Below are 25218 nucleotides of genomic sequence, written 5' to 3' on the forward strand. Positions count from 1 at the left end.
GAGACCGAGCCACGATCGCTACTGTCGCCATCGGTTGTTCATTGTGTCGCACCCAGAGCGTGGGTCAAGTGGTTCGTGAAGTTCCAGGCTCGATCGTGTCTTCCCGGAGCACACAAAGCGTAGTCGACGAAAACACTCGTGGAATCAGCTGTTCACTGCAGGTTCGTGTCGACACTCCCAGACGAGACGGTAGCTCAGTACAGTCAGGCACCATGAACGGGAAACTCGAACATTGATGACATACTCGTCGCGGTTCCGAATAATCTGCGGTCCACTGTGAAAGGTTGGTGGTTCGAATGAGCTTTACAATCCGAGCGGTGTTTACTGTGGTGCTCGTGGTGCGTTCGCGTCCGTATTACTCGACCGAAAATGGTCACGAGTTCCGAGTCATTGCTTAGTGGAGAGCAACACGTCGTCAGCGATAAATTCCCTCCGTATCAAAACGAGGGATTTGCGTACTTTCTGATTTGGTGACTCCCGGCTGACGAGACGGGAACGCTGAGACGAGTCATGGAAATCTCATCCGCTCCGGCTCAGACGAGCTTGTTCCAGCTCTGAATATTCCGCGCTCGGGACAGGCTTCCCAATCTCAAGTGAAAAACTCGAAACCGGCTCCGGGAATAAATACGCCTGCCGTTCGAGGATAAGCGAGAAAACTTACTACGAAGAGTTTTTGCGCGGATTAAATCGAGGGACTGAAGCTCGTGTGCCGGAACTTTTCTCCGTTGATGAAACCTCCGTGAAGTGCTCCTCATACCGGTCGGCCAACGTGCGGAACGCCGTTGGAAGCGTCTGCCGCGTGATTTTCCCCTCTGGCTCAGCCGTGGAGGAGTCAGAAAGAAAGCATTCGGCTACGTCATGAGTCATAACTAGGCTTTGCAAAAAACTGCATATTTCATGGAAACCGCGTTTATTGACTGCGGTTATTCGCTATTCCCCATGTTGGAGAAGAACCGCGATTGCGGTTAATAACCGCGGTTGCAAACCTTAGTCATAACGTCATGAGTATTCGAACGGTGATTCCGTGCGACCGGGGCGCCTGTCTTGTGTGTTCCGAGGGATTCTGCTCGCGGAGGACTCTCCTTCCAGTCGCGAAGGAAAAGCTTCCCCAACAGATGCGATGTGCTTCCCGACCGAAACCCGGGACGGATCTTTCTTGGAATGGAATTCAGTGAATCTGAAGCGGAAAGTATCGGCGCGGAGGAAAATGCAGCATAAGCAGAGCCATTTACAATTCGTATATCAGGAACTGGCTGTCGCGATCCCTCCTCTACAGGAGAAATATGATACCGTGAGAGCCGACCACGATCATCCATGGTGATTTTGGCGGAGCCACGCCAGAACATGGGGTGGAAGAGGGAGTACCATCTTCGGTCCTGAATGACTCGGACGTTCCCAACTCGATGTCCAGGGTCGTTCCCCCAAAGCTAGGCCACACACCTGGGCGAGACTTGGTTTCCTCGTTCTGGAGCAGAACTCGGGGTTCTGCACTACCTGGAGGCCGAAGAAAGTTCCGTTATTATTACTCCGGATTCCTCGTGTCCCGTTCAGCGAGAAAGTTCAGCGAGTCTTGGTTCTTTTGCCGGTGCAGACATCGACGACGTCGCGAGTCCGCGAGCTGTCTCTCTAGGACGTCCGTCCGGAGCGCGCGAGCAAGCGCGGCTCGTCCCAGAGACGCCTTGATGGCTCGACCCGCTCGCTCGAGGAAGAGTCGAGGGACACTAGTCGAAAAGGAGTAAGAGACAGCTAGCCGGGAAAGAAAAGTCGGCGAACTCCGTCAACGGCAGAGGATCTCCCTCTATCCGTTCTGAGGCCAACCGATGTTATTGGTGATGGCTACGACAAAGTAATGCATTCTTCGCCACATCATCAGCGAGCCGGCTACGACCCAGAGAACTAATGGAATCATTTGCCGAGTGCAAACTTTCATTCTCGCCCAGACAAATCGGCAGAGGACTGCTGCGAAGCTTTCGCTTTTCCGCAGCTCCGGCTCGGGACGACACCCACGCCCGCGAATCCTCAAGCGAGGCTGTTTCTATACGCGTTTTCCTTGGAGACGCCGTTATTGTTCCCACGTTACTTTCGGCTCGGGCTCGTCCTGAATATGAATCACCGATAAATTTACCCGCTCGGGCTTGTCTTCCTTTCCCGGGCGCAATTAGCTTTGCTTTCAAATGCAGCTCGGCTCCGTCTCGTTCTCCAACGAGTTCCACACCGAGTTCAGGATTCAAATACGTGAATGAATGCTGCTCGACAAACAGAATCTCATTTCGATGCGCCTGGTTCCAATCGCTGCAGAGACTTCGCGCATCGAAAGATGAACAAGAAAACTCGAGAGCAGACCGGGAGCGCGCCTCTTCCCATCGAGAGAATCTCCGTGCTCCTCGCTGCGACGTGTCATTCCTATGGCGAATATTAGCCTTGATCGAATCATCCATGAAATTAATCCGTCGCATCCCCGACCTCCGAACGTCCTCGGGCTCCGGGTCTTACGGAAGAGGGAAAAGAGCGAAATGCGTCAGCCGATCTTTCACCACGACGCGCGGCTGCCTTCCGTCCTTTGCGAGCACCATGTGAGCCTAATCAGGCTGTCGTGCATTCGGGGGACTGCTCCTTTGTGGCTTATTTTTCTCCAGTCAGCGCCCTACCTTAGCTCGCTCATTCGTCCAAGCATATATTTCTATGTACACGGGCGGGCGGACGGACAAGCGTCTTCAGCGAAAGCACACGCAACTGTTTATCTTGCTTGTCTCGATGCACTTATAAAGAGTGATGTTTGCGGTTGCGTGTCACATAGAACAGGGAGGACCTACGGTTTATCAGTGCGGGTAGATTGAGTGTTTTTTCCTTTGAACACAGAGCTGTGCGCAAAGCTTCATACTGACCAACCGTTCTCGGACCACTTATTGTTAGCTGAGCGAGAGGGCTACCGTGGCACGATCCAATTTTTTACTCCGTCACTTTGAGCGGTCTAGTGGAGCATCTATTGTTTCGGGAGGTGGGAAAATGAAATTATTCAGCCAGCACGGCGAATTCGTTTGTCGAGGACAGCGATGCTCCGAGTGGGTTGTTGAAACATCTTCTTCATAATGGATATTTCATGAGTGTACAGAACGCAGGATTAGCGGAGGGCCCACAGGGATCTCATTCAGCGCGCATTGAGCTTCTTCACGCTACTTTCTCTATGAAATGCAAGCCCTATAAACAACGACATACCTTTCGTTGCAGGTGCTGACGTCCGAACATGAACGAAAGCGAGCGAGACAAAAGGCTGCACAGCTCAGGAGTGAACCATCTCCCTCTGCCTCGAGGCAGATATAAAGTGAGTTGGTATTGAAGTTCAGAGGCTGCAAAGCCGAAACCCCTCTATCAAAGGTCGGGGATTAGAATTCGGGAGGAGGTTTTCTCGAATACCGTCGAGGAGGCGTTCCGTTCCATCGTCTCTCCCAGACCAGTTTTATTCCCCTTCATGAAGCGATGAATGCTCGTTGTTCGCGTCAAAGGATCGATGGGCATGTACCTACATGTGTACACCTAGTGAGTGAGAGTCCCGAGATACGTGCACAAATCAATGAATCCTGACTCTACGCAGAGTGAGTCTTCTGATAAATCTAAAGACTCCATTCCATGTGTGAGCGAGGAGAATGATGAATGCTTGTAGCTGCTTTTCTGCTCATGCTCTAAGCGGGCGTACTTGCTCTCCGAATGAGAGAGGAATGGAGACTCGCCTCGTGTCAACCGACGCGACGCTGACGTCTCTCCGGCCGCTACGGCGAGGGAACTCCTCTGTAGCCGTCTTGACGGCAACGAGATTCAAATCGCTTGTGCACTCCTGCTTCCAGGGAAGGGGGGGTGTCAGGGAAGCAGCCAGAGAACTTAGTGGCAGCTCTATTCTCTATTCGAGCACGTGCCGAATGATCTGATCCCCCTTCAGCGAAAGTACATGGGGACCGAGAGTGCTTCGATGAAGACCGGCTGAGAATCGTATCTCCCTCATACGAGTGGATGCTCGCTATCCGGTGGTATCTGGGAGATTCGAAATGCCCGCGAGCTTCGAGGATTCTAAGGAGACCGTTGAAAGAAAAACGGAGGAAACCAATATTCGTGGAAACGCAACGCTTCGAACAACTATCCCTATCGGCGCTCGACTCCGTAGCTTGTTTGCTCGTCGATTGGCGTCAAGCCCTTGTTTCATTTTTTCGCCTACATCATTGTCTTAGGATCATATTTTCAGTTTCCCTTCAAGCTCGTTTCGACCGTCATAGTTCTTAGTCCTCCTCTTGGCTTACAGGTAGGTTGCGTGGATGTTCTAAATGGAGGAACACGTGATAGAGGATGCCTGTTTCGAATTTTCTACCCTTGCGAGGAGAATGTCGACATACCTACAGAAAGCTCGAGGAGGGCGACTTGGCTCCCGAAACCCGAGCGGAAATACGCGGACGGTTACGCTCGAGTTCAGGGCCACGTCGCCTACTGTGCGCACAAGTAAGATTTGAATGAAATTTCATCCCTTACCGTAATCCTTCTCTCCCGTTGTCCATGCTCGCTCACGGATGGAGAATCAGTCAGATTTTCCACTTTTCCCCTCTGTATCGGTCGACTTGATCTATGTCATAGGCTCGACACCAGGGATATTTACTCATGGAGAGATACGTTCTATGGGAATTTCATCTGTGTTTCTCGCTTTCTCCCGCTTCTGACGCATCTCGAGACTATTTCTTAACCGGGACTCCCTATAAGAGGGTGAACGGCTGCCCATTCATCGGGAGCCCCTTACGAGCTTGCTGTATCTTTCGGAACGTGGAGTTTCCCTCAGTCGACTCGCGACCGTTCTCTTGAGACCGATTTAGATTCAGTGAGAAGGCTACGTGCCGGTGCGTCGCAGTAGTCCGCGGGAGACACCGCGCCCTTTTCGTCGAGAAACTCGTTCGGCGAGGAGGCTCGTTTCGGTCAATAACTCTTTGGGGCTCTGTATCGGGTAGCTCATGAGGTCTTGCTCAACACGCGCTCATGGAGAAGTCGAGCAAAACGGAAGGAGGTGTTCGCCGATTCACATCTGAATCCCCTTCTCCAGGCTTTGTGGCTCCCAGACGTCTTCGCTCTACATTCCCGCGACCATGAACGCGAGGCCTGCCAGAGAGAATCGTAACGCATTTCCTGTGATACTTTTCTCGCACGACATAGGCGAATGTCGGACTACAAATTCAAGTCTCTGCGTAGAGCTGGCTTCCCACGGTTGCGTGGTTGCAGCCATCGAACACAGGTAAGGCAGAGCGGAGGCATTCCGCTTTGCAATCTTGTTCCTCTCGAGTTCCGAGTTCTTGTCTCTGATGCGTTGGGAAATGCTATTTATGGGGCAGGCTCCCTCTGAAGTTGTCTGCATCGGCTCCCTCGAACATATCGGGATTCTACGGCATACTACGATTTCGAATTAGAAGACCGGTGCATTCGAGTAATGCGAGTCTCTGAACTTTGTGACCGAACGGCAAACTCGACGGAGTCGGACGATCCTCCAGATCGTGTGTCGCGACCATCGTTGAGGGTTCCTGCTGATCCTAGACGTATCGGATCGCTGAATCAAATCGGAGTCAAAGTCTCTCTCCACTGCCGAACCGGGCGTGTTTGCTCTGCACAGTTGCTCTCAATCATCGGCTTCTATTCTCTGCAGCACTAATTAAATTCAAGGCTTGCCAAGTCAGCCGAAGATACCCGCTCGAGCTAATTCCATGTACTGGATCTGCCTTCAATCGGTTCGAGCTTTCTCTCATTTCGCAGGGACAACACAGCTTGCAGAACGTTTTACGTCGAGCAAGTAGAGGCGACACCGGGCTCTAAGGATCAGCTCGACGGTTTGAATGGTGTCGCGGAGGATCGAGAAGAGACCTCGGAATCCCTGCAAACAGAAGACGAAATACCGATGTGCGAGTCTGCGTTAGAGGAGGATCAAGACAAAGACAGTGCCGATGGAGACAGCGTTCTCGCAGACGACGTCGGTGGCGATAAGACCGATTCTGTCCCGGTTAGTTTTTGGCTCGGATCCGTTCATAATGCAGATTCTCCCAGGGGTCCTTCCCGTGCCCCTACTCCGCAGCGAGCCCGGCAATCGTACTGACGATCCGTTTATCGACGTCAGATGAAAGTTTCTGGTGGGGTAACCCCCCAGACCGCAAGCGCGAGCGAAAGTCTTGCGTGTTTGAGTGAATGTTAAATGGGCATGTTTCGGCAAAAGGGAGCGCGGGCGGTAATGAGCTACGGGTATTTCGAATCGACTCCGATCGGGTAATTGACGTTTTTCTTTCGTCTCCGGCAGAGACCCGCCATCATCCGCACGGTATGGGTCAACTATCGGCCCATAGCGAAGACGCCTGACCTGTACAATCTTCGCGTTCGTCAACTGCATCGGAGAGTAGGAGAATGCATTCGCACCCTGAACTGCCTTGAAGTGATCAACGCACGCGGAACCTGCGATAATAGATTACCCGAGAGATACCCGTTCGATTTATCAGGTACAATGAACATGGAACGCGTGACCGTGATCGGTCGCGGGTTCGGAGGTTCGACCGCTTACATGACCTTGCAAATCGAGGATCGCACCATTTGTGGGGCGTCGATCGATCCTCTCATGTTTGTCATAAAGGCCGATCGCCCCATAAATGTGTGTCGACCTTTTTTGCTGGTGCTCAATAGTCGCCACACCGCACGAGAAGACGTTCAAATAATGCGCACCATGTTCCGACAAAGCTACAAAACCTATACGAGTGTTTACACATTGCTCGGGAGCGATACCGATGCCCAGAGCGACTTGCCTTTCATCAAAGCGTCGTCCGTATGGAGTTCGCTGAGCTTCTCGTGGCCAATGGTGGCCCCAAGCCCGTTCACGAGCCTCGACCTCGGGAGCAGCTTGGTTCTGAAGTTCATTTCGGAGAAATGCAACTTCAACAACCACAACCGCGACTTCTACGAAGACTACGTCCAACGAAAATCGAATTTGATCGAGAAAGGCGTCAGAATGCCCAACAGATGGACTTCGCGCTATTCGAATGCTCGCTAACTGTTTATCGCAATCGACCACAGAGACAGCTCATTCACATGAGCTAGGCCACCGAAGAATATTTTTCTAGCACCACCACGACTCGAGAGAGACATTCCCGTCCCGGTAGACGAATGAAGCAGCGTTGTAAATTTCCTACAAATAAAAGCGAACGGCTCATTCCGCAAACAAGCTTGTGACTAGAAGCCGCGTTCTGTATCCTCACTTTCCGCCCGGTCCACCTCCACTGTGAGCTCGTAGGCAGCTCAGCGGTAGCTAGCTCACGGAAGGAGAAGCCAAGTATGTCCCCGTGCCCATCCTTTCCGCTTCAGCTCGGCTAAAAGGAGGAGCTCGCCAGGAATTTTTCCATACATGTCTCACTTGCTTCCTCCCACTTTCGCATCTATCCATTACCCGCCCTGTTGCAAGCGACCGCAGTAATGAAACTGCTCGCAAGACTTCGAGAGGTGCGCCAGCCGTGCTGACTGAGTCAAAAACTATTTACAAACTCCGGCTGCTCGAAAGGATCTGTTTCGCCGCAGCTCACGGAGTTGCTCAAGGGAGTTCCGCAGGCCCTCGCTCCGAAAGGCATCGATGGATGGAATCGAACACCGAAGCGATCCGACTCGGTCAGAGAATCCGATACAAGAAAAATCCGTTTGGAATCGAATTCCGGAAAACTATTTCCTGGGAAGAACGTTGATGTGAATATCGAGTTCGTGCATCGGAATTTAGTTTCTCATGGACGAGTTTGACACACATAAGCAAGAAGGGTGCAACCTTGGAGGAATGGGATGTCTTGTTCGAGAGATTCCTTATGCTTCATGCAACGCACGCCCCGTATGACGAGTCTCACGAATGATCAATAATAATATGTTCGACGATCGGGTGCCACCTGGCAAAGTTCTACATGATGTACGGAGAGTCTCTCGGATAACATTCGCCTAATCGCAGATTTTTCATACGTGGGACCCAGGTTCAGAATGAATGAAATCTGACGATGTCGCCCGATTTCTGCAGTCTCTAGTGCTGCACCGACGTTACACTCCCTCTACCGATCGTCAGGGATCAAGAACGAGAGATTGGCTTCTTCTCACACATGACACACACTTCATGCCATCTCCGAATGGCGAGCTCACGACTCGAACACTCTGGGTAATTGCGTGTTGTTGGATCCGCATATTGTAACTCAGTCAGTGATCGGATCTCGGAGAACCAGCGTTTCACAGCTACGCGACTCACAAAAACTCTTCTGATAATTCACCTTGGCCGGGGGCGCTGTCGCCAACGCTTGTGGTAGCATGTGAAGAACGAGGTCAGGCGAGTTTCGATGCTTTGATCGGTCAGGCGGCAAAATCGCTTGCTCCTGGCTTGTAGGTGACTTTGCCCCAGGCTCCGATGTTGCTGAGCAGCACGCCACCGCTTTCTTCCGCTCTGCCAGCAGGAGCACAGCCGACAACACTAACATCGCCCTCGACCGGTACTTTAATCGTTTCGCAGACCGGTGGCAGGTTTGTTCTCGACTGAACGACTCCGGGAAAATTTGAAGACCTCGTGGCAAACTCTCAGAATGATTCAGAAGGAACGGCGGCAAGTGGACGACGGTGATTCATTCGTTCGGGGGAAACCGGAAAAGTTCAAGACCCACATGGGTTTGCTCCCTCTGCGTTAATTTCTGGCGTGAAGTAGCGGTTCGCATTCGCGCACTCGAGCCGGGCTGTTCAGGATCGGAGATCGCTCCGCCCTCGCAGCCATTCGCTCACCCTTCTTATTTTACGTGGCCAGTCATCAGCCCCTCGCTTCCCACGGGCCAAGCTAAAACGAGCTTCTAGTCCACTGCGGGAATGGAAAGGGAACAGAAAAAGCTATCATATCGCCCAACCTTTCCGTTCCCGAGCTAAATCGAGCGGAAGTCAAAAACACTCAAGCCTTCCTGCCGCTCAGGTGAACGGCAAGCGAAATCCTCAGCGACTCTCACCGAGTCCTCCCTAGCAGCGGCTTCTAATGATCGGGAACATCGAACTCGGGCCCGTATCGCGAGGTAAGTCATTCCAGAGTCGCTTGTTCCCTAAAGAGGAAACACTCCTGTTTCAGCCGACGATTCCCACGCAGAAATGCCCAGACTCCATGATAGGAGCCCATAATAGAAGCCCATAATAGGACAAACCTCAGCGTGCGAAAAGGCGGCTCTCCGATTTCAGGGAACGTTTGCGCACAATATGAGGAGTTGGCTCTCGATAGGCCTATTGGAACGGGATCCGAGGGATTGGGCAGAGGAGAAGTCAGAGAGCTTCCATGGAGAGAGTACACATGCTGGTTGGGTTAGCTCTGGTATTCGCGTTGCCGCGAATGTCGTCACTGATGCTGTCTCATTTCTCTGTTGAGGGACGAGCATGGCTGTAAACACATTCACTTGTGTCGCAACGTGCCAGCTGCGTGCGGAGGCTTGAACTTGGTCGTGGTGTTTCAAGCCGGCTGCCGGGAACCACCGCGCAATACATATTTATTTGCGACCGTGAAATAGAGAATCTTCGTATGGGTATTCTCATCCACGAAGATCCATGCAATCGATTTTGATGATGAATTTGTGTGAGAACTCTACCCGACGCATAATTTGGTTTTATCCTCGTTGGTTTCGACCATTTCCAGGCAATTGCAAATTCTTTGCACCCGTAGGAAGGCGTGAGGCGCCCCGCGAAGAAGAATCTCCCAAAAATCGTCTAATGTTCAATGGCTGTCGAACTGAATCATGCGAACGCGATCCGCAGTCTTATGCACGAGAGGTCCCGTGATTTACTCCTGAGGCGGATTTCCGATCGGCGCTCTTTCCAGAGTCATTCCGTGATGGGAGATAGAATTGAAAATTGCGAAGTCTCTCGGTTCGGAAGAGTGGCGAAGGTTCTCGATTGGAAGCCATAGACGTCTTCTGAGATCTGACCGAGGATCCGTGCTCCCTCAGACCTTGCTAACAGGAGCTTTTGTTTTCTGCCTGAGGAACGACTGCGTCATATCTTGAGTCCCGCGCACACGCCTCGAGTACGACGAATGCCGCGTAAGAATCTCAGGACCTGATGCTTACCATGATTCCGGAGCGAGCGAGTCCCGCGCTGCTCGCCATCCTCAAAAGCAGTGGTTCTCGAACTGGGTTCCACGGAACCCTTGGGTTCCACGGACCGATTCCGGGGTTCCACAGTTATCTGTCTCGTGGAACCCCAGGGTTCCGCGAGCACTCTTGGCAGTTTCGGTAGCATTCAGAAAAGTCGCCATGGAGCATCTGATCCTTCGAATTCGAAGCCTTCAGGGGATCATCTCCGATACCGGATCCACAACGGGCTCGAGACTTCTTTTAAGAACTCAGTTTACCGGTCGTGGCCCGAATCAAGTCGGCAGCTCGATGCAGATCGTCATGCGAGAGCATCCCCCAGCGTGTCTCGCGTTCTTTCACAAATGACGTGCTGCTTTAGGTTCTCAGGCTCGCGGCTTTGACGACCCGTCCGAATCAGCTGCTCGACTGTGATCCATTCACTAAATGTTTTCATCCGTTCCAAACGAACTTCGCTTCCTGTGGATCTTGGAAAAATGATTCGAAAATGCTTGAGATTGCCAGGTCTCGGATCGGCTCAAAGCACAATCGAGCTGTCGACGCACGAATCCAGCCTCTCGGAAGAAGAACGAGCGCCGGTTAAGCCGCCGAGATTGCATCGAGAATACAGGGTCATCCGTCGCATTGATGTGTTCCGTTGCCAGGACAAGATTATCCGACAGGATATTCATACACTGCATAAATAATCACCGAGGTAAAAATTTTTTTTTCGGGGTTCCGCGCAGGGTTCCATGGCCCATTCGAATCTTTAGTCGGGGTTCCACCAGGGGTTCCACGGGTTTTTGCGTTTTTCTGGGGGTTCCGCGGAAAAAAAAGTTTGAGAACCACTGCTCAAAAAGAGCTACAAGTCGCGACGGATTCGTGGAACTTTCTCTTCACTCGTCGATTGAGTTTTTGACGTGGAAACGTCTTTAATTTCACTCAGGGGGTAGAATCATTGTACTTCGTCCTCCATGCAACGATTTTTGAGGCGTTTTGCGACCCGATAACTCGTGTTGTTCAGAACGGATCCAATTGTTGAATGCACCGATGGGAAGGGAATTTACGGAGGTATCTGCCATTCAATTCACGTGGTTATGCCTGGCGGTTTTGAAGGTCTCCGGGAGCGATTCTGGATGCACCTGGAGTACTCCCGGATAGTGTATAAATACAGGATTTCCTCTGAAAATATTGAGTTTGTGCGATATATTTGAGAAGAGTAGCTGAGATCCAGATGGGCTCGACCGGCGGAATACAACTTATTGGGCTGGACCAGTCGATCAAGGGGACAATTCCCTGAGATTGTTGGAGATCAGATCAAAGTCGCGATGCGCGGTATTTGAGGTTATTTCGATCTCGAATTCCTACCGAGTCGCACGACTCAACAGTGAAGGGATCTCTCTCAAGGAACAATCAGAATCGCTCCCTTCCGAATGTACGGACAACATGAGCTCAGCCCCCGCATAAGAGTGGTTCACAAACATTTTGCGATCGTGAACGACGATGCTATCGGCGAGGAGCTTTCCATCGAGTCGCTTCGACGCCGATACCCCGATTTTTCCAACCGCCGATTCAGCAGAGTTCCGGAGCGGCCTCACCAATAAACACTGAACAGTCGAATTACTGAATCCCACGAAGGAAATACATATATCACACATGAGGCATGCTTCCAGCGATCACTTGTTGGATCACGAAGGTCAGAAGGACTCTCAACCGAGAGGATCGAGCACGGCTAAATAAATTCAATTGAACACCAACAACATGTATCGAAGACATTCGCGGGATTTGAGGTCATGCTCAGATTGACGAATTTTAACGTCAATAGAATGACTTTGATCACTTGAAGGGGAATGCTGAACATGCAAGACGCCGATCGGGCAGAATAGGTCATAGAATCCCGCCCCTAGAGAGTTTCAATCCTGAGAGGTGTCCATAGTCTTTCCCAGTTTTCTCATATAGTCAATGCTTGAGGGCGAGTTATCGATAATCATTCAAACATCTTTAAGGTGGCCATACGCGAATAATCTCTTAGGGTTGAACTTCTCTCGGGGCGGGGATTCTCTGACCAAAGTTTCAGCTCGATCGACGTGTCACTTGTTCAGCTTCCCCTTCTAAGATGAAATCAAGGTACACGCAATTCAAGGGAAGGCTAAAGGTATGCACTCGATGTCATTCCGATGTCAGCTGTAGAAAGAACGAGGATTTCGAGGTTGGATGAGGAGGTGCCTATACAAGATCGCAAGATCATGAGTGCTCATGTCTAGTCTATAGCCGGGAGGTAGCGCAAGATAACAGTTGGTCACCGTTCAATATGTGATTAGTGTGTTCGAGCTATTCCGAATAAATTAAGTGACGCTCAGTCTTTTTGCTGGCCTTCACGTCTAAACCATTTCTCCCCGAAAGTCTCAAGGAATCATCTATCCGCCAAATCAGCGGTGCGCGCAAATCGTATCTGCGCTCATATCGGTACCGCGCTCAATTCGGAGGTACGCGCTAATTGGAGCTGCGCTCAAATTGGAGGTGCGCGCTGATCGAAGCTGCGCTCAAATGGGAGGTGCGCGCTAGTTGTACCTGCGCTCAAATCGACGCTGCGCGCAAGTTGACTTGCGCGCAAATGTATAGGCACCAAACAAGGATCAAGGACGAGCGCCAGAATGAATTGAATCCAAGGTCACAGTCGATGATCGTCTGACTATGTCGAGAGCATTGGAGTTGGACGTTTTTCCAGGGGGAACGTCCCTCGGAATTTGGGGAGGCAAATCGTGGAGCTTCGGACGGCATGCCGTTGAGGTCTGCCGCTTCCGCGATAAGGACATATACAGGGCATTTAGAGACAAGAAAAGCCGCGTAGAATCGAAGGACAGAGGACGAGCGTCTTCGATTTGAAGTCCTCCCGGCTATAAGAGCTGCCAGGAAGCTCTCCCCATCCGCAGCGGTGGGTGGGGAATCGACTCGTTCGGGCCTGCAGCGAGCTCTAACAATTGAGAGACCCTTCCCCCTCACACGGTTGACGAGGAGGCTTAAGGACGGGAGAGCGAAGGGTGGGAATCTATGTACAACATCAAAATCAGGAGTCGTCGGAGAGCGTAGAGGAGAAGCCCACCTATCCAGGGGAATAAGGTCGTTGCAATGATTATCCGCACCGGATAAGACTCCGGATTTCTCTCCCGCTGGATGGATGCCCGATCTCGATTGCGTAGGAACAATGTCATTCAGGATGAACTCACGCCTGATGAATATCCGGAATGTGGGAAATTCCGATGCTCTTCTTTTACGTCCCCTGCGCAAACGAGATCCTCGAAGGGATTCGTGGAAGTGAACCAGGGAGAGAGAGAGAGCACACGGTTGCCCCTCACGCAGGGGTTCAACTTTTGCGACGACAATAGGGTAAAGCGTATAGCAGGTTTCCGCGCGTCCCAAGCTCATTCGATATGCGATCTCGAGTTCGATCGGTACATGTCCCCATGAGCTCAACCCTGTCCCGAACGAGCGAATGGTGGGGTCTCTGTGCCCCTCGACAGCCCGGACATCCAATCCTACGAACAAACCGCCTCATGGGCCTCTGTTTGAGCGGGCGTGCGCTACCTAATTCCTTTACCACGCACTCACGTCCACGGGAAGTACATCGAAGACCAATCTAGCTGACCGGATGTCAGACCGCCCAGCGACTCACCGACCTACTAGTTTGCAACAGGCGGGGCGGACAGCGGGCGCGTGCTGCACGTCAGGCCACTTATTATCGAGACGTTTGCCTTCAAGTGGATGGCCGCACACTCAAGTGCCAAGCGTTTGTCCACAATTGGGGCAGTCTCCTTCGGGACGCGGACAAGCCTCAAATCTTCACAGTTCTTCGGTGCATCAGCCCGACTCGCGCAATGTGATTTGCGCCAGCGGTCTTATTCGAATGATTTTCAACGCATCACTCGGCAGCAATCCAATGCCGGAGGATCTGTTGCCGGGTCCGGTTTCTCGGTGGAATAGAGCGCTCCTTGGTCGTCTGAGCAGGGACTCAGGTTCTGGACTTGTTGAAAGTTTTCATCTGATTTGCGGCTCGTGTCGGCCTCGTGTAAGATCGCACGCGTCCGAGTTGGCGACGAAGCCCGCAGCAGACAGGCCTCAGAATTCAGGTGCAGCCCCAATCCATACCAAAGACCTGGTACACAGATTTTCGTCAGAATCTCAAACTTCAGTAGACCCGTAAACAGATGCGATTCGTCGGAGAGACTGGATGAACTTCCAAATGCGACATACAGCTCAGGCTCTGGAGCAGCTTCATTCGATTCCCTTCGCCCTGGCTTCCCGTTCCGAGATGCGTTTTGCACGGGGCTGAAGGCGTAGGGACTGTGCGGGGAGGTGCCTCTTGGGTCCGGCTCAGATATTGGCGGAATGCACGCTCCCGGAGTGGCGGAGTCGTGGTTCAGGAGTTGCCTTCACAAAATTCTTTGATTCTCGGAGCGAAATCTGATACCCGTATTAGAATGTGGAGCCCCGTAGTCATTCAATATCAATAAAATATAGAGAGCAAGGAGGCGAGAGCCCGGCTCTCCGAGACGCCAATGGTGCATGATACAGTCTGCCGCTCCGGACTAGAACCCACAGGAGAGTCTGCGCTTATATTTCTCGGAATCACTGCCATGACCGAACTCCCAAATGGCGTTTGTAGAGACAATAAGGATCACGAGTAGCGACTCTCGTGCACAACGCGCCAGGAAAGGGGGAGGTCCGTACGTTAAGTACTCGCGATCCTTGAAATTCGGAAAATACTATATTGAGATTCAACAGAGCGCGTGCGTTCGGTGCTTCCCGGATCTGGTGACCGAGAGCCGAGCTTAGCATCGGCTAAATCGAGGTACAGTGCTCGTGCAAGACCCCTGCCTAAAAATTCGTTCGCAGAAAATACGAGTCAGTGCTTAGAGTCCCACCAGATAGGATGCTTATTTCAGCTAAACGCTCTCTAACGACCTCTCGAATTCGGAGGTAAAAACGAGTCCACTGGTACCACCTCAGCCCACGTGCACCGCAGCGACGGCATTCGACCTTGACCAGATCGGCTCGGAAGAGGACGCGATGGAGCCCACCAGTACATTCGAGAGTCCTTGCCTCGCCCAGAGAAAGCGGAGAATCACTTGTATCACTTATTTTCCAATTAAGTTCATGATGGAATCGTACAAGAGGGGTCTCCTGATCGACTCCGCTCCGCTGAATCCCAGGCTGAGAGAGAGTACGGAGAAACCAACATCACAGCCTCGAATCCGTGGAGTCTAGTGAAGATTAAGTTCCTGTCCGCGCTTCTGAATGCGTAGAATCAGAGAACCTTGGGAGCAGAATAGGCTCGTTCAGGATCAGCGGAGTTCCCATCTTCAGCTTCGGCGCTCTCCCACGCGCCGCTCCGGCAGCGGCCGCCGGGGACTCTTTAGAAGAAGTGTAGTTTCGACTGCTTTCCCGTTTTTTTTTCATTTGCCCTCCCGGCGCCTGTCGTGACTCGCTCTCGAAGTAGACGGATATTCTATCGAAGTTTCCCCAGGGGAACTGGAGCACTTGATTCTCCACCGGCGTCCTTCTCTAAGGAGAACTCGGAAGAGGCTTTTGGGAGGAGGGATGCCCACTGCGGATCTTGCACACCGGATCTCCTGGGATTCGAAACTTCTCAAAAATCAGTCAAATGCTAACGGACGACCCTGGTCAGTGAATCACGCCAACGTGATTCCTCATTTGCATAGAAATTCCTCGTCCATGGTTCAGTGAACACTCCCATCACATCAGGTCTACAGTGAAAGCTCCTTATAACGACCCCCATTACAACGAATTTCTCGGTACAACGAACAAGGAATATCTCCTTTGGCCAGCTCGCCATAGAGATAGTGTTGAGCGGCAACGGTACAACTCGGTACAACGAACCACTTTCGTCGGTCCCTTCGTGTTCGTAGTAACGAGCTTTTATTGTATTCATAGCTCGAGAAAGCAATCAATGCTCTCTGCTCAACATCTGTGTGCACTGCAGGCCTGCAATCGGAAGGCCAGAATCGACTTTCACCTCTGACGAGAGCGAACTCTTCTTGCCTTTCGGAGATGTCACGGGCTTGATCACTGTCCACTCCAAACATCAAGATCGAAATGAAGGAAGACGATGACGCTCCGATCCGCGGGATCTCCGGAACTTGCGTATCAGATTGTGAACGGCTCCACAATTTTACGAGGCAGTGAAAACCTCCCATTCGGCTCCTCATCGAAATCCGCCTCCCGGAGATCGTGCGAGATGCTCGGAGCTCCGCTCGAAAATTACGTCGGAAATCCTTCCCCTGGGAAATCCTCCACGTAATATTTCTGGAATGCTAGGAATTCGGGCCAAGCGTCGGCTGCGATCCAAAGCGGAGTTGTTGAGTCTTATTACCGGATCGGTAGTTTTCGTGTTGAGTGGCAGCCGACCGAGTCGCACGTACGTTCAGTCGACAATCTCATTATTCAGCAACTTTCCCAAGTTTTAATAACAGAACACGACGTGGTCGATCCCGTTACAGCCCTGGATGAATTCTGACGACGTCGGCTTGGGCCGAAATGAGCGTAGCCTCCCCCATGCGTCTACTTTGCTGATAAAACTCACGCGGTAGGGTAAACAACTTTATCAATCAGTATCCTCATTCCCTTTTACCCTGAGATCGTCACCCTATCCGGATGCGGGATACCTGCGTGACTCCTATCGAAAGTGGAATAATATCTCAAGCATCGCGGGACGGAAGAAAAGAAGCAAGGTGTAATTTCCGTGGGGCCCAGGAGCAGCGAGCGAAGGAGCTCGCGAGCCAACGAACGAGGTACCTACCTTTAAAACCAACGCTTATTCCATAAGAAAACTATAATTCTCCCTGCGACGGGCTTCGCAACTCATCATAACGGACTTTGTCGCTATACATCGTCTTTATCATTCTGCTGAATCTCTTTGAAGCCGAACCGCTCGAATTTGGAATCTGGATCCGACGCCCTGAGCGGCCTGCAAATTGATCATATTTTTTCTCCAATGTTGAGCATGTCGAAATCCGAAATCTATTCCTGATCAATCGAGCAATCGATTGTGTTGCATATAAGGCACACCTCAAAGCTTCTCAAGGGAATGCTTCGAGACGCACCGAGATTAATAGATTGATTTCCGATTTCTATGTAGACCTGAGGCGACTTCCGGTCTTCAATCCCGCGATTAGGCCAGTTCCCGATCGATCTAGACTTTTATGGGTTTCGGATGCTTTTTCCCAAAGCTCTGCAGTTTTGACGTGAAAACGTCTTTGTCGCAGGCTTTGCTGACCAACTCGATGTACTTCGTCCTTCAAGCATCGGAATCTTGTCCGCTTTTGGAGCCTTATAATTCAGAAACTGCGGAGTTTCGGATTATCCGAACTGCATCACTGGGTTGTAAATTCACGGCAAAGTCTCCAGGTGCAATCGTTCGCGAGGCAGATCTATCATTCGATTTCTACAGTTGATTTTCTACATACCCCTGGATTCGGCACGAAAGCGTAAAAATAAGCGCGAATTATGGCATAGTCCGTCAGTCTTTCGAAGGGAATTCTATAAGGCGAGGTCGGCGAGTGAGAGCCCGACAGAAGGCAGCAGACATATAAGAGCGAGAACCTGAGAGCTTCTGATTATTCGATGAAAACTGCCAAAATCGAGATCGAGTCGGGCTTCGATCATGATTATGATTCGCTGGGGAGAACAACGAAGGTTTCCCAGAAAACCAAGTAGTTCTCCTGACTCCTGACTTGAGGCGAATCGAGCTTATCGACGACTAGCCGTGAGGGCGCGTCGCGCCCCCACAGCCTTAAGAAAATCAAGTGTTGCTTTTCGTTGTCCAAGGGGAAGGGTATGCAAGCAGTAGACATTAGACATGTTGTTTCTCTTTGAGTCTGGACTACATAATTATCGTGAATAAGGGGTTTCGGGAGGGGCTCATTCTCGTGAAGATTATTTGTCAAGTCTCGAAGTGGGAAAAGGTCTGACTGCGCTTCTCAGAGCCGCAGCCCCTTGGCACGTGCCCCCGGGATACGCCGCTCGGCACGCTCGCTGAACGCTGACACGAATGGAGTAGAGGCTCCTTCCTTGATACAGGTTCCGATTGCGAAGCTAGTTCAATGTAGACTGTGGGCTCGTGCCCGTAGAACTGTTAAAAAGGTGACCTGATGAGTTCTGATGACATCATAGAAGCGGCTTTGCATTTTGTGAAAAATGACGATTACTGCACAAACACGTGAATTCCACGGAAAACATGCGTATAAGCAGCTTGAGAAGTATATCTTGACCTCACTGGAGTGATTGCGCATCGATCGGGAAAATTTGGGGTCTCTTCGAAGTTTCCTTCACTTATCATCATCGAAAGTTTACCTTGAAATGAGTGTGATGATGACATCATAGTGGAGCGGCTCTACATTTCGTGAAAAATAACGATCACTGGAGAAACGCGTAAATTTCACGGAAAACATGCGGTTAAGCAGTTAGAAAAGTATATCTCGACCTCACTGGAGTGATTGCGCATCGATCGGGAAAAGGGGTCTGTTCGGAGGTGGAGAGCGCTAAAATGTGGTCCGGTGTCAGGCAGACATAGCGCTTTTATTATATAGGGGCATAGGTGGATAGGGGGATAGATGAGACCCTTTGAAGGGAGCTCCTGGCGACAGAAGCGGCACGACGAAGTTACTTTCAAGCTCAGCGAGTGCGCGTGTCAACAGATTTAGGCTGTCATCGGGAGGATCTCTCCATGGGGCGACTCATCAAGAGTCGACTTCGGCTCCGGCTCCGAAGGTCGCCGTGGTCAGAAAAGCCCGGTCGCGATCGAGTCCGGTACAGTGAGATCTGAATTCCATCATGATGACGAAATCATGCGATATTCTTACTTCACTGCTGCACGGGAACGCGAAACTCAGCAATTCCGGCGTGTCTTCCTCAAAAACGTGTACCGCCATGCTTGTAACATGGATGAGAGGCTCCGCTTTCTGCGACATTCGAAGATTGTCAAGGCCTCCATTGCACAACACTCGGCTGATCTTCCCCCGATGGGGACACAAATGTAATTTCAAGAAGCTAAACTCAGCTCAAACTTATCATAACTTATGATTACTTATCACATCGACGTCCCCTTCACGTCAAAAGAAGTAAGGCTCAAACTTAACCGCGTTCCCTGGATGATGACGACCACGCGCTATATGTCGAACTGAAGACCAACAACATTCACCAATCGTCGTATCTTAGCGGATTCGTCGAGTAAGCCGCAGTGAGGGTCCGAAAAGACTTCCTACTCCGGCAGCCCAAGGACTTAAAGGGTAGATAGGTGTCGCTTTCGATTCTAGATTCGTTAAGCGGAAAAACTTCCGAAACTCGATAGCTAGCGCAGTTTTCGATGATTATGCCGACGGGATTTGGAAGAGGTATCGATGCCTTCGAACCACGGAAACCATCTCTCGTAGAATGATTGAATATCGCAGCCCCGTCGGGCAATCAGTGGGCTCTAACCGAGCTTTCATGAAAACTCACCCAATTCCATCCTTCAGAGGGCCGATAGAGGGATAGGTCTATTTGCCATGATTTGACACCTCGGCAAGCCGACCGCTTGCCGGAAAAATCGTCATTAAACGTTTTCACGTGAATCTACGGTAATGTCATTGACATTACCTAGCTTCTTGCTTTTTCATGGACTCGGTGCTCAGCTCTCGAGGCTTTCTCGGAGTCCTCCAAGATCCTCAGCATGAGACAGCTCCGAGATTTCCATGGCCGCTCCTCGCCTTCCTCTCGAGGCTCTATTCGACTTCAAAAGTACAATTCTCATTTTGATGTGGGGTGAACTTCCATGAGGGAAAGTCCCCCGGTGACGGTCCGCCCGGCTCTTCAGACCGGGTTCCCGAACTGGAGAAGATACTCTGGAGCTCTCCACCAGATGGAGGAACCTGATGCGGTGCCCTCCCTATCCGACCGAATGTTCGAAAATTACGTCAAGCTCTGGCCTGAATTAAGTAATCCGGGGCGTGGAAGGGAGAATCTTACATCACAGCTTCGGGATTCTTACATTGAACTCAAATCGAGTTTCCTCCCGGCTGGAGTTTCAAAATTACCAATACTTCAAGTTTCAATCAGCTCCAATCCTTCGGTCGCGGTCGCCTGGGGTACTCACTTTCTTTTTTGATAACGTACTCTGAGCTCCCGGAAGCTTCTATGCAGGGACGGCGAGCGAGGCAGGAGCGGAATAAGATAGGGGGTCCGAACGTTCGAAAGATCAACGGAGAATGGATTCGAAATATCAGCTCTAGATCACGATCCGTTGAGAGGGCTGAATCACGCAGCAACTATCTCGACATCCGGGGAGAAGGACCCTTCATTGTGCGTCGCGTTGGAAGCGAGATGTTCCATTCGATAAAAGCGGGCTGGGAGCTCTTCCTGCTCCGATAGGACTTCCCCTGAACAGTGACTCGACCTCTCTTGGTGAGCGAAGCTCCATGACGGTGCTACCGGACTAGGGATTCGTACCAATAGGACGCTCGCACCCTTCTGGATCATCCGCAAAATCCTTCATCGAAGCTCTGTGCATTTGACCTCACGTGATGAACTGGTAAAAAATTGCATACAGCACATCGATCGATCGCGTGCTCGCGTCTGAAAAATTATCTACAGTTGAACTCGTGTATACGAGAAACTTCGGGAAGTCGAGACAAGTCTTTCCTGTCGGGCTCTCTCTCATACCCGAGGAGTGATAGTCCGAGCTGTGTAGAACGATTCCTCCGGTCACCTGGGTTTCAGGATCAGCTCCTGAATTAGCTCTGCATATCCACTAGACGTACGGAGAAGATCAGCTCGGTCGGTAGACCACATCCGGTCGCACTGCCTGAATCCTGTCCGTATTTATCCATGAGCTTTGAAGACAGGCTTCCTATCCTCCAACATTAACTTCATCAATCCCTTTCACAGCCGTCATCGGGCTCAATGCAGCCCTGGATGGCTGTTTCAGTTCCTTAGAGGGAGCGATCCTGATCGACGAATTTCCCCGTTTTGCAGCGTCGAGAGAAAGTTAATGTAGAAGCAATGTCTGCCGGTCGGACTTCACTTGTACATACCACCTAGCGTTTCGGGACGGGTCGAAGTGTTTCAACTCTCCAGAATCTATCTGGGCCCGGCAATATCCTTCCATGGTCTTTTGGCGCGCATCAATGACTCTGAGAAGGATTTATGAATATGACTTAGTATAAAAGCGTATGCCTCTGGCAGAGAAGCTCAATCCGCAACGCTCTGGAAGAGTAGCGCCGATTTTCTACATTATCTCTGTATTCCGTCTTAATCGCGGGTACTTGATGGCTGTCTTCTCTGAGGGGGCAAGTCTTTCTCGAACAGGATCGTCCTCACTCCCGACATGCCCTCCGTCGAGGGTCTCCCTCATGAAGTCTCCGATTCGAAGCACGGGCTAAGACGGCTTCGTATAAATAAATCGAACTCATTCGCAGTCCGAGGCGGAATTGCTCGTGTGCGCTCGTACCCTAAAGAGCTCTGAATATCGCTGAGGCCTTTGTCGTTCCACTCATTCTACTGACACAGCTCCACATGACCTGCCTCATATGCCTATCCTTCGCAACAAGCCAGTTTAACGCGCCGACGGCTGATCAGGTGGGTAGCGAGCACGATCAGGAGCACCTCTAGACAAGTTTCCGTCATTGCTGGCTCCTAGAGCTGAAGAACACCGGGAGCGAGAGGAAGTCGAGAGAAGAATAACCGACAGTCTTTTCAACATTTACCTTTCCGCTTGCGTCTCGGAGCTTCCTCCCGCTGAGCGCGATTTTGCCGCTCGATCGAACGCCGGAGTCAAATATAGAGTTCTTAGTGAAGCGGAGAAATTGTGCCAGCCAATGTTGGTTTGTTCCACGAGAAAACGCATAGAGAGTCGAGAGCTCCGAGTGGGTCGTTTCGCCGCGGACTCGCAGACATCGCCAGCGATGTTGTCGCGTTCCTCTGTTTGCGGGATAGTATGGCTGTAAATAGATTCACTTGTGCGGTACGATCCTGCTGTTTGCAGAGGCTCGAGTTCAGAACAGCTGTCGCGAGTATCCTCCCCACAAGTATCCACGAACTTCGGGATTCGAAAACATTGATTCTTTTCATTTTCCCTCATCGTTCCAGCGCGGATGGGCACGAGAAGCGAAATAGTCTGGTGCTCTAATTTACGAGAACATCGAATTTTGAAGAAGGGGAGCGGAGCGCTCAGGGGTTCAATGCGATTCCGGATTATCCGAGAGGAGACGCGACCAGAAGAACTCGGAGAATGGGAGATTCCGTAGCTAGATCTGGTTAGTTCGAGGAGATAGCATGTCCAGGATATTGGCTTGATCGAGGAAACGGATGCGCCGCATGGCTCCCGCGAGGGATTCCAAGCCAAGAAGAGGACTTTGTGCGTAGTTCCGATATTTATTCCAAGCTACCTCAGGGCAATTGATATATTCGAAGGATATGTAAATATATAATGACTAGATGGATCTCAAGTGCGGGATTCGACTTGTCTCAGGTACGCTGCAGCAAATCGCCTCTATTTATAGACTCGACTAGAGCTCATATCACAGATCTCTGATTTCACATAATTACAAAAATATAAGCTATCATGAAAGCATTCAGCGAACCTTCGCGATTCGTATTAGCGTGCTCGATACGGTGGTCGATACTTCTCTCGATCACTTCCCCATGAGTGTCCCCATGGGAGTGGGGAGAGGACGGATCAAGCTCGAGCTTCTGTCCTCGAGTTCGCTTCTGAGTACGGATTGACCCTCTCACGGCGAGGTCTTCATTCAATCTGGATGAATAGGCTTCCACCCTTGACAAAGTTCCCCTGGAGTTCCCTAGTAGGCGACTTCACTTCCCCACGGTCTGTACGGTTTCACGTCGGACGATACCGAACAGGGCGGCATAAAATACGATGAGTGCATGTGCGAATTCATCTGCGGCGGCGGAGACGACGTGAGAAAACGTGTCTGAGTAGTCGTTCCGTACGGCGAGTAGCCGCCCATTGGATCGTTTTGCACGCAGGTCGGAGGATGAGGGGGAAGACTTGGCGACTCCGGGGGATTCCAAGAGTTCGGACTGGACGGAGATTTCATCGCAGACGGGACCACGGCCGGCAACGGTGCCGTCTCTCGTTGGTTGGAGTAGCATTGCAGGTGAGAAAGCAGTCTTAGACGCAGAGGGTCCTGGAGGTCCATCCCCTCGACGGCTACCAGGTAGCGTGCCACTTCGGCGGCGCACTCCCTGAAGCCCACTCTGTGATATTCCATAGCGAACTTCTGAGGATCGTTGGCGAGAGCTCCGAGACCTTTAGCTTCTAAGCCACGAAGGTGTTCCACGGTCATCTGGAGTATCTCAGCTTTCTCCAGCTTGGCCGACGCCTGCTTCTCAAAAGCGGCCGGCACTAGGCGTCGGAGTTCGTTGAGACAATTGTTGATTCTGTCACGCCGGCGTTTTTCGATTGCCTGCAAAGCATAGTCATATACTGAGCAACAACCATCAGCGACCTTGCGCGCACATGCCGTCACTGGCACTACTCCCCCACAGACTTGAAGTTTCACATGAATCCCGAACGGCAGGTCGAACCGATTCAGGCAATCCTATAGGTATTTCTGGGCTCCTGGACCCGGGGCTCAAACCTGACATTGCAGTCCAGTGGCACTCGAACAAATGATGGGTCACGTTGTCTACTCACCCCTCGTTTACGTTTCTTGGGTCCTTCTTTAGGTGGCGTAGGTGGGGTAGGCGGAAGGATCGTCGTCGTTGGCGGTGCGGGAACCATCATCCCCATACCAGGATGCACCATGCCCATAGGCTGTTGTGGCGCCCCAGGGGCATAATAGGGACTTGAGGAAAACATGTTTGCTACGACTACAACTATTTCTATAAGGTGGCTGCCTACTCGCAGGATGACCGCCACGTGCAAACTCCAGAGCAAGAGTGGCACGTGCTCCTGACTCGTGATCCTAGTCTAGCACACTTCGTGAAGTGCATTGGAGAGGAGGAAAATGGGAGAGGGTTCTCTCCGATGGGGGACATCGAGGATTCGGACTGGCGATATCTGTGGGAAATTTAAAGCACTGTGTCACGACTCTCGGAGAGGTGACGCGAGTGGGCCGCGGAGGATTCGTTGGAACGCTCTCAGTTACTTGGCAAGAAGCTTTTGGGATCGAGCCTTCCCAGAAGAAGGGATATTGGTCAGGAGCTCGCACTCTCTCGTTCACCGTCGTCCCGGTATTCGGCAGGAATCGAGGAGTTTCGTACCTCAATCGCTGCACCCTCTCCGGATCACCGAGTACCATTCTAGTTGTCGGTGGGTGGGGGAGTGGGGAGGAGAATTGTCCCGTTGGGGACAGCGGCAACCGTGAAGGTTTGTCCCTTGGTTCACACGCTCGGCAAGGAGACGAAAGGACGACAGAGCAGAGTGTGGGAATCTATGTAGAGGACCTGGAATGGGGGTGGTCGAAGAAAGGAAGAAATTAGCCCACCGACCCAAAAGAGGGTGTTCGTGGGAATGTTCTGAGACCAGGAAGACCCACTAATGGTTCGGAGTCGCCAAGTTATTCGCAGTGGATAGGTCGATTACCAGTCGCAGATTCCCATCTCGGCTCTTGCACGGAGTCCACGTGAAATCCATGCCATGGGAACATCACCAGACGTAATGTCGAGTTTAGCCGTGACACAGGTCTCGGGCCCGAGTTCTCCCAGGATCGGTTGAACGGTGAACGGTATCAGGGATGCGAAATGGAAGGAATGGGACGCTCGCGGCATGGGATCTCGCGGCGTCGTTGCTCTTGCGGGGACCGTTCACGTACCACCTCCCGAGCCGAGTCGTGCTTACTGAGCGGAAGAACATGAAAGCGCAACCCAATTAGAGGAAATTTCGAGTTCCTCGTCGCTCCACCCTTCTTGAAACCTGCTAATCTGATTTGGTAGTGTATGTAAATTCGATAGTATATCTCTATATGAGCTTTCTCTCTTCTCTAGGGACCGACTAGCGGGGCTCCCTTGCTCCCCCGGTCGCTTGCTGACTGGCTCGCTCGCTCGCGCGCTCGCTCAGCCACCCAGTGACTGACTGGCAGTCAACAGCGTG

The 25218-nt window shown here is 51.5% G+C and overlaps 2 protein-coding genes across 2 annotated transcripts; one reads left to right on the top strand and one right to left on the bottom strand.

The window, feature by feature from the left end:
* The first annotated feature begins 23 nt into the window (after positions 1-23).
* On the top strand, positions 24-7202 carry LOC100897726 (platelet-activating factor acetylhydrolase). Its single transcript, XM_003739200.2, has 6 exons — positions 24-161; positions 3229-3322; positions 4292-4485; positions 5075-5263; positions 5776-6019; positions 6311-7202. The coding sequence occupies exons 2-6, from the start codon at positions 3245-3247 to the stop codon at positions 7049-7051; spliced, it is 1446 nt and encodes a 481-aa protein (XP_003739248.1). The 5' UTR covers positions 24-161; positions 3229-3244; the 3' UTR covers positions 7052-7202.
* A 15761-nt stretch (positions 7203-22963) lies between these two features.
* Positions 22964-23985, bottom strand: LOC100900811 (hairy/enhancer-of-split related with YRPW motif protein-like). Its single transcript, XM_003739217.1, has 2 exons — positions 23821-23985; positions 22964-23590 (listed from the first exon to the last, which is right to left on the bottom strand). The coding sequence occupies exons 1-2, from the start codon at positions 23983-23985 to the stop codon at positions 22964-22966; spliced, it is 792 nt and encodes a 263-aa protein (XP_003739265.1).
* Positions 23986-25218: the final 1233 nt, after the last annotated feature.

This window comes from Galendromus occidentalis, unplaced genomic scaffold (genome assembly GCF_000255335.2).
Source record: "Galendromus occidentalis unplaced genomic scaffold, Mocc_1.1 scf7180000076440, whole genome shotgun sequence".
Classification (NCBI taxonomy): Eukaryota; Metazoa; Arthropoda; class Arachnida; order Mesostigmata; family Phytoseiidae; genus Galendromus; species Galendromus occidentalis.

Bases quoted from the DNA above. Each gene is read 5' to 3' on its own strand.
- LOC100897726 (XM_003739200.2), top strand. From the start codon at position 3,245: ATGAACGAAAGCGAGCGAGACAAAAGGCTGCACAGCTCAGGAGTGAAC. The intron at 4,486-5,074 runs GTAAGATTTGAA...CCCCTTCTCCAG, and splicing joins GTCGCCTACTGTGCGCACAA to GCTTTGTGGCTCCCAGACGT. The intron at 6,020-6,310 runs GTTAGTTTTTGG...CGTCTCCGGCAG, and splicing joins ATAAGACCGATTCTGTCCCG to AGACCCGCCATCATCCGCAC.
- LOC100900811 (XM_003739217.1), bottom strand. From the start codon at position 23,985: ATGTTTTCCTCAAGTCCCTATTATGCCCCTGGGGCGCCACAACAGCCT. The intron at 23,591-23,820 runs GTGAGTAGACAA...TATGCTTTGCAG, and splicing joins CCAAGAAACGTAAACGAGGG to GCAATCGAAAAACGCCGGCG.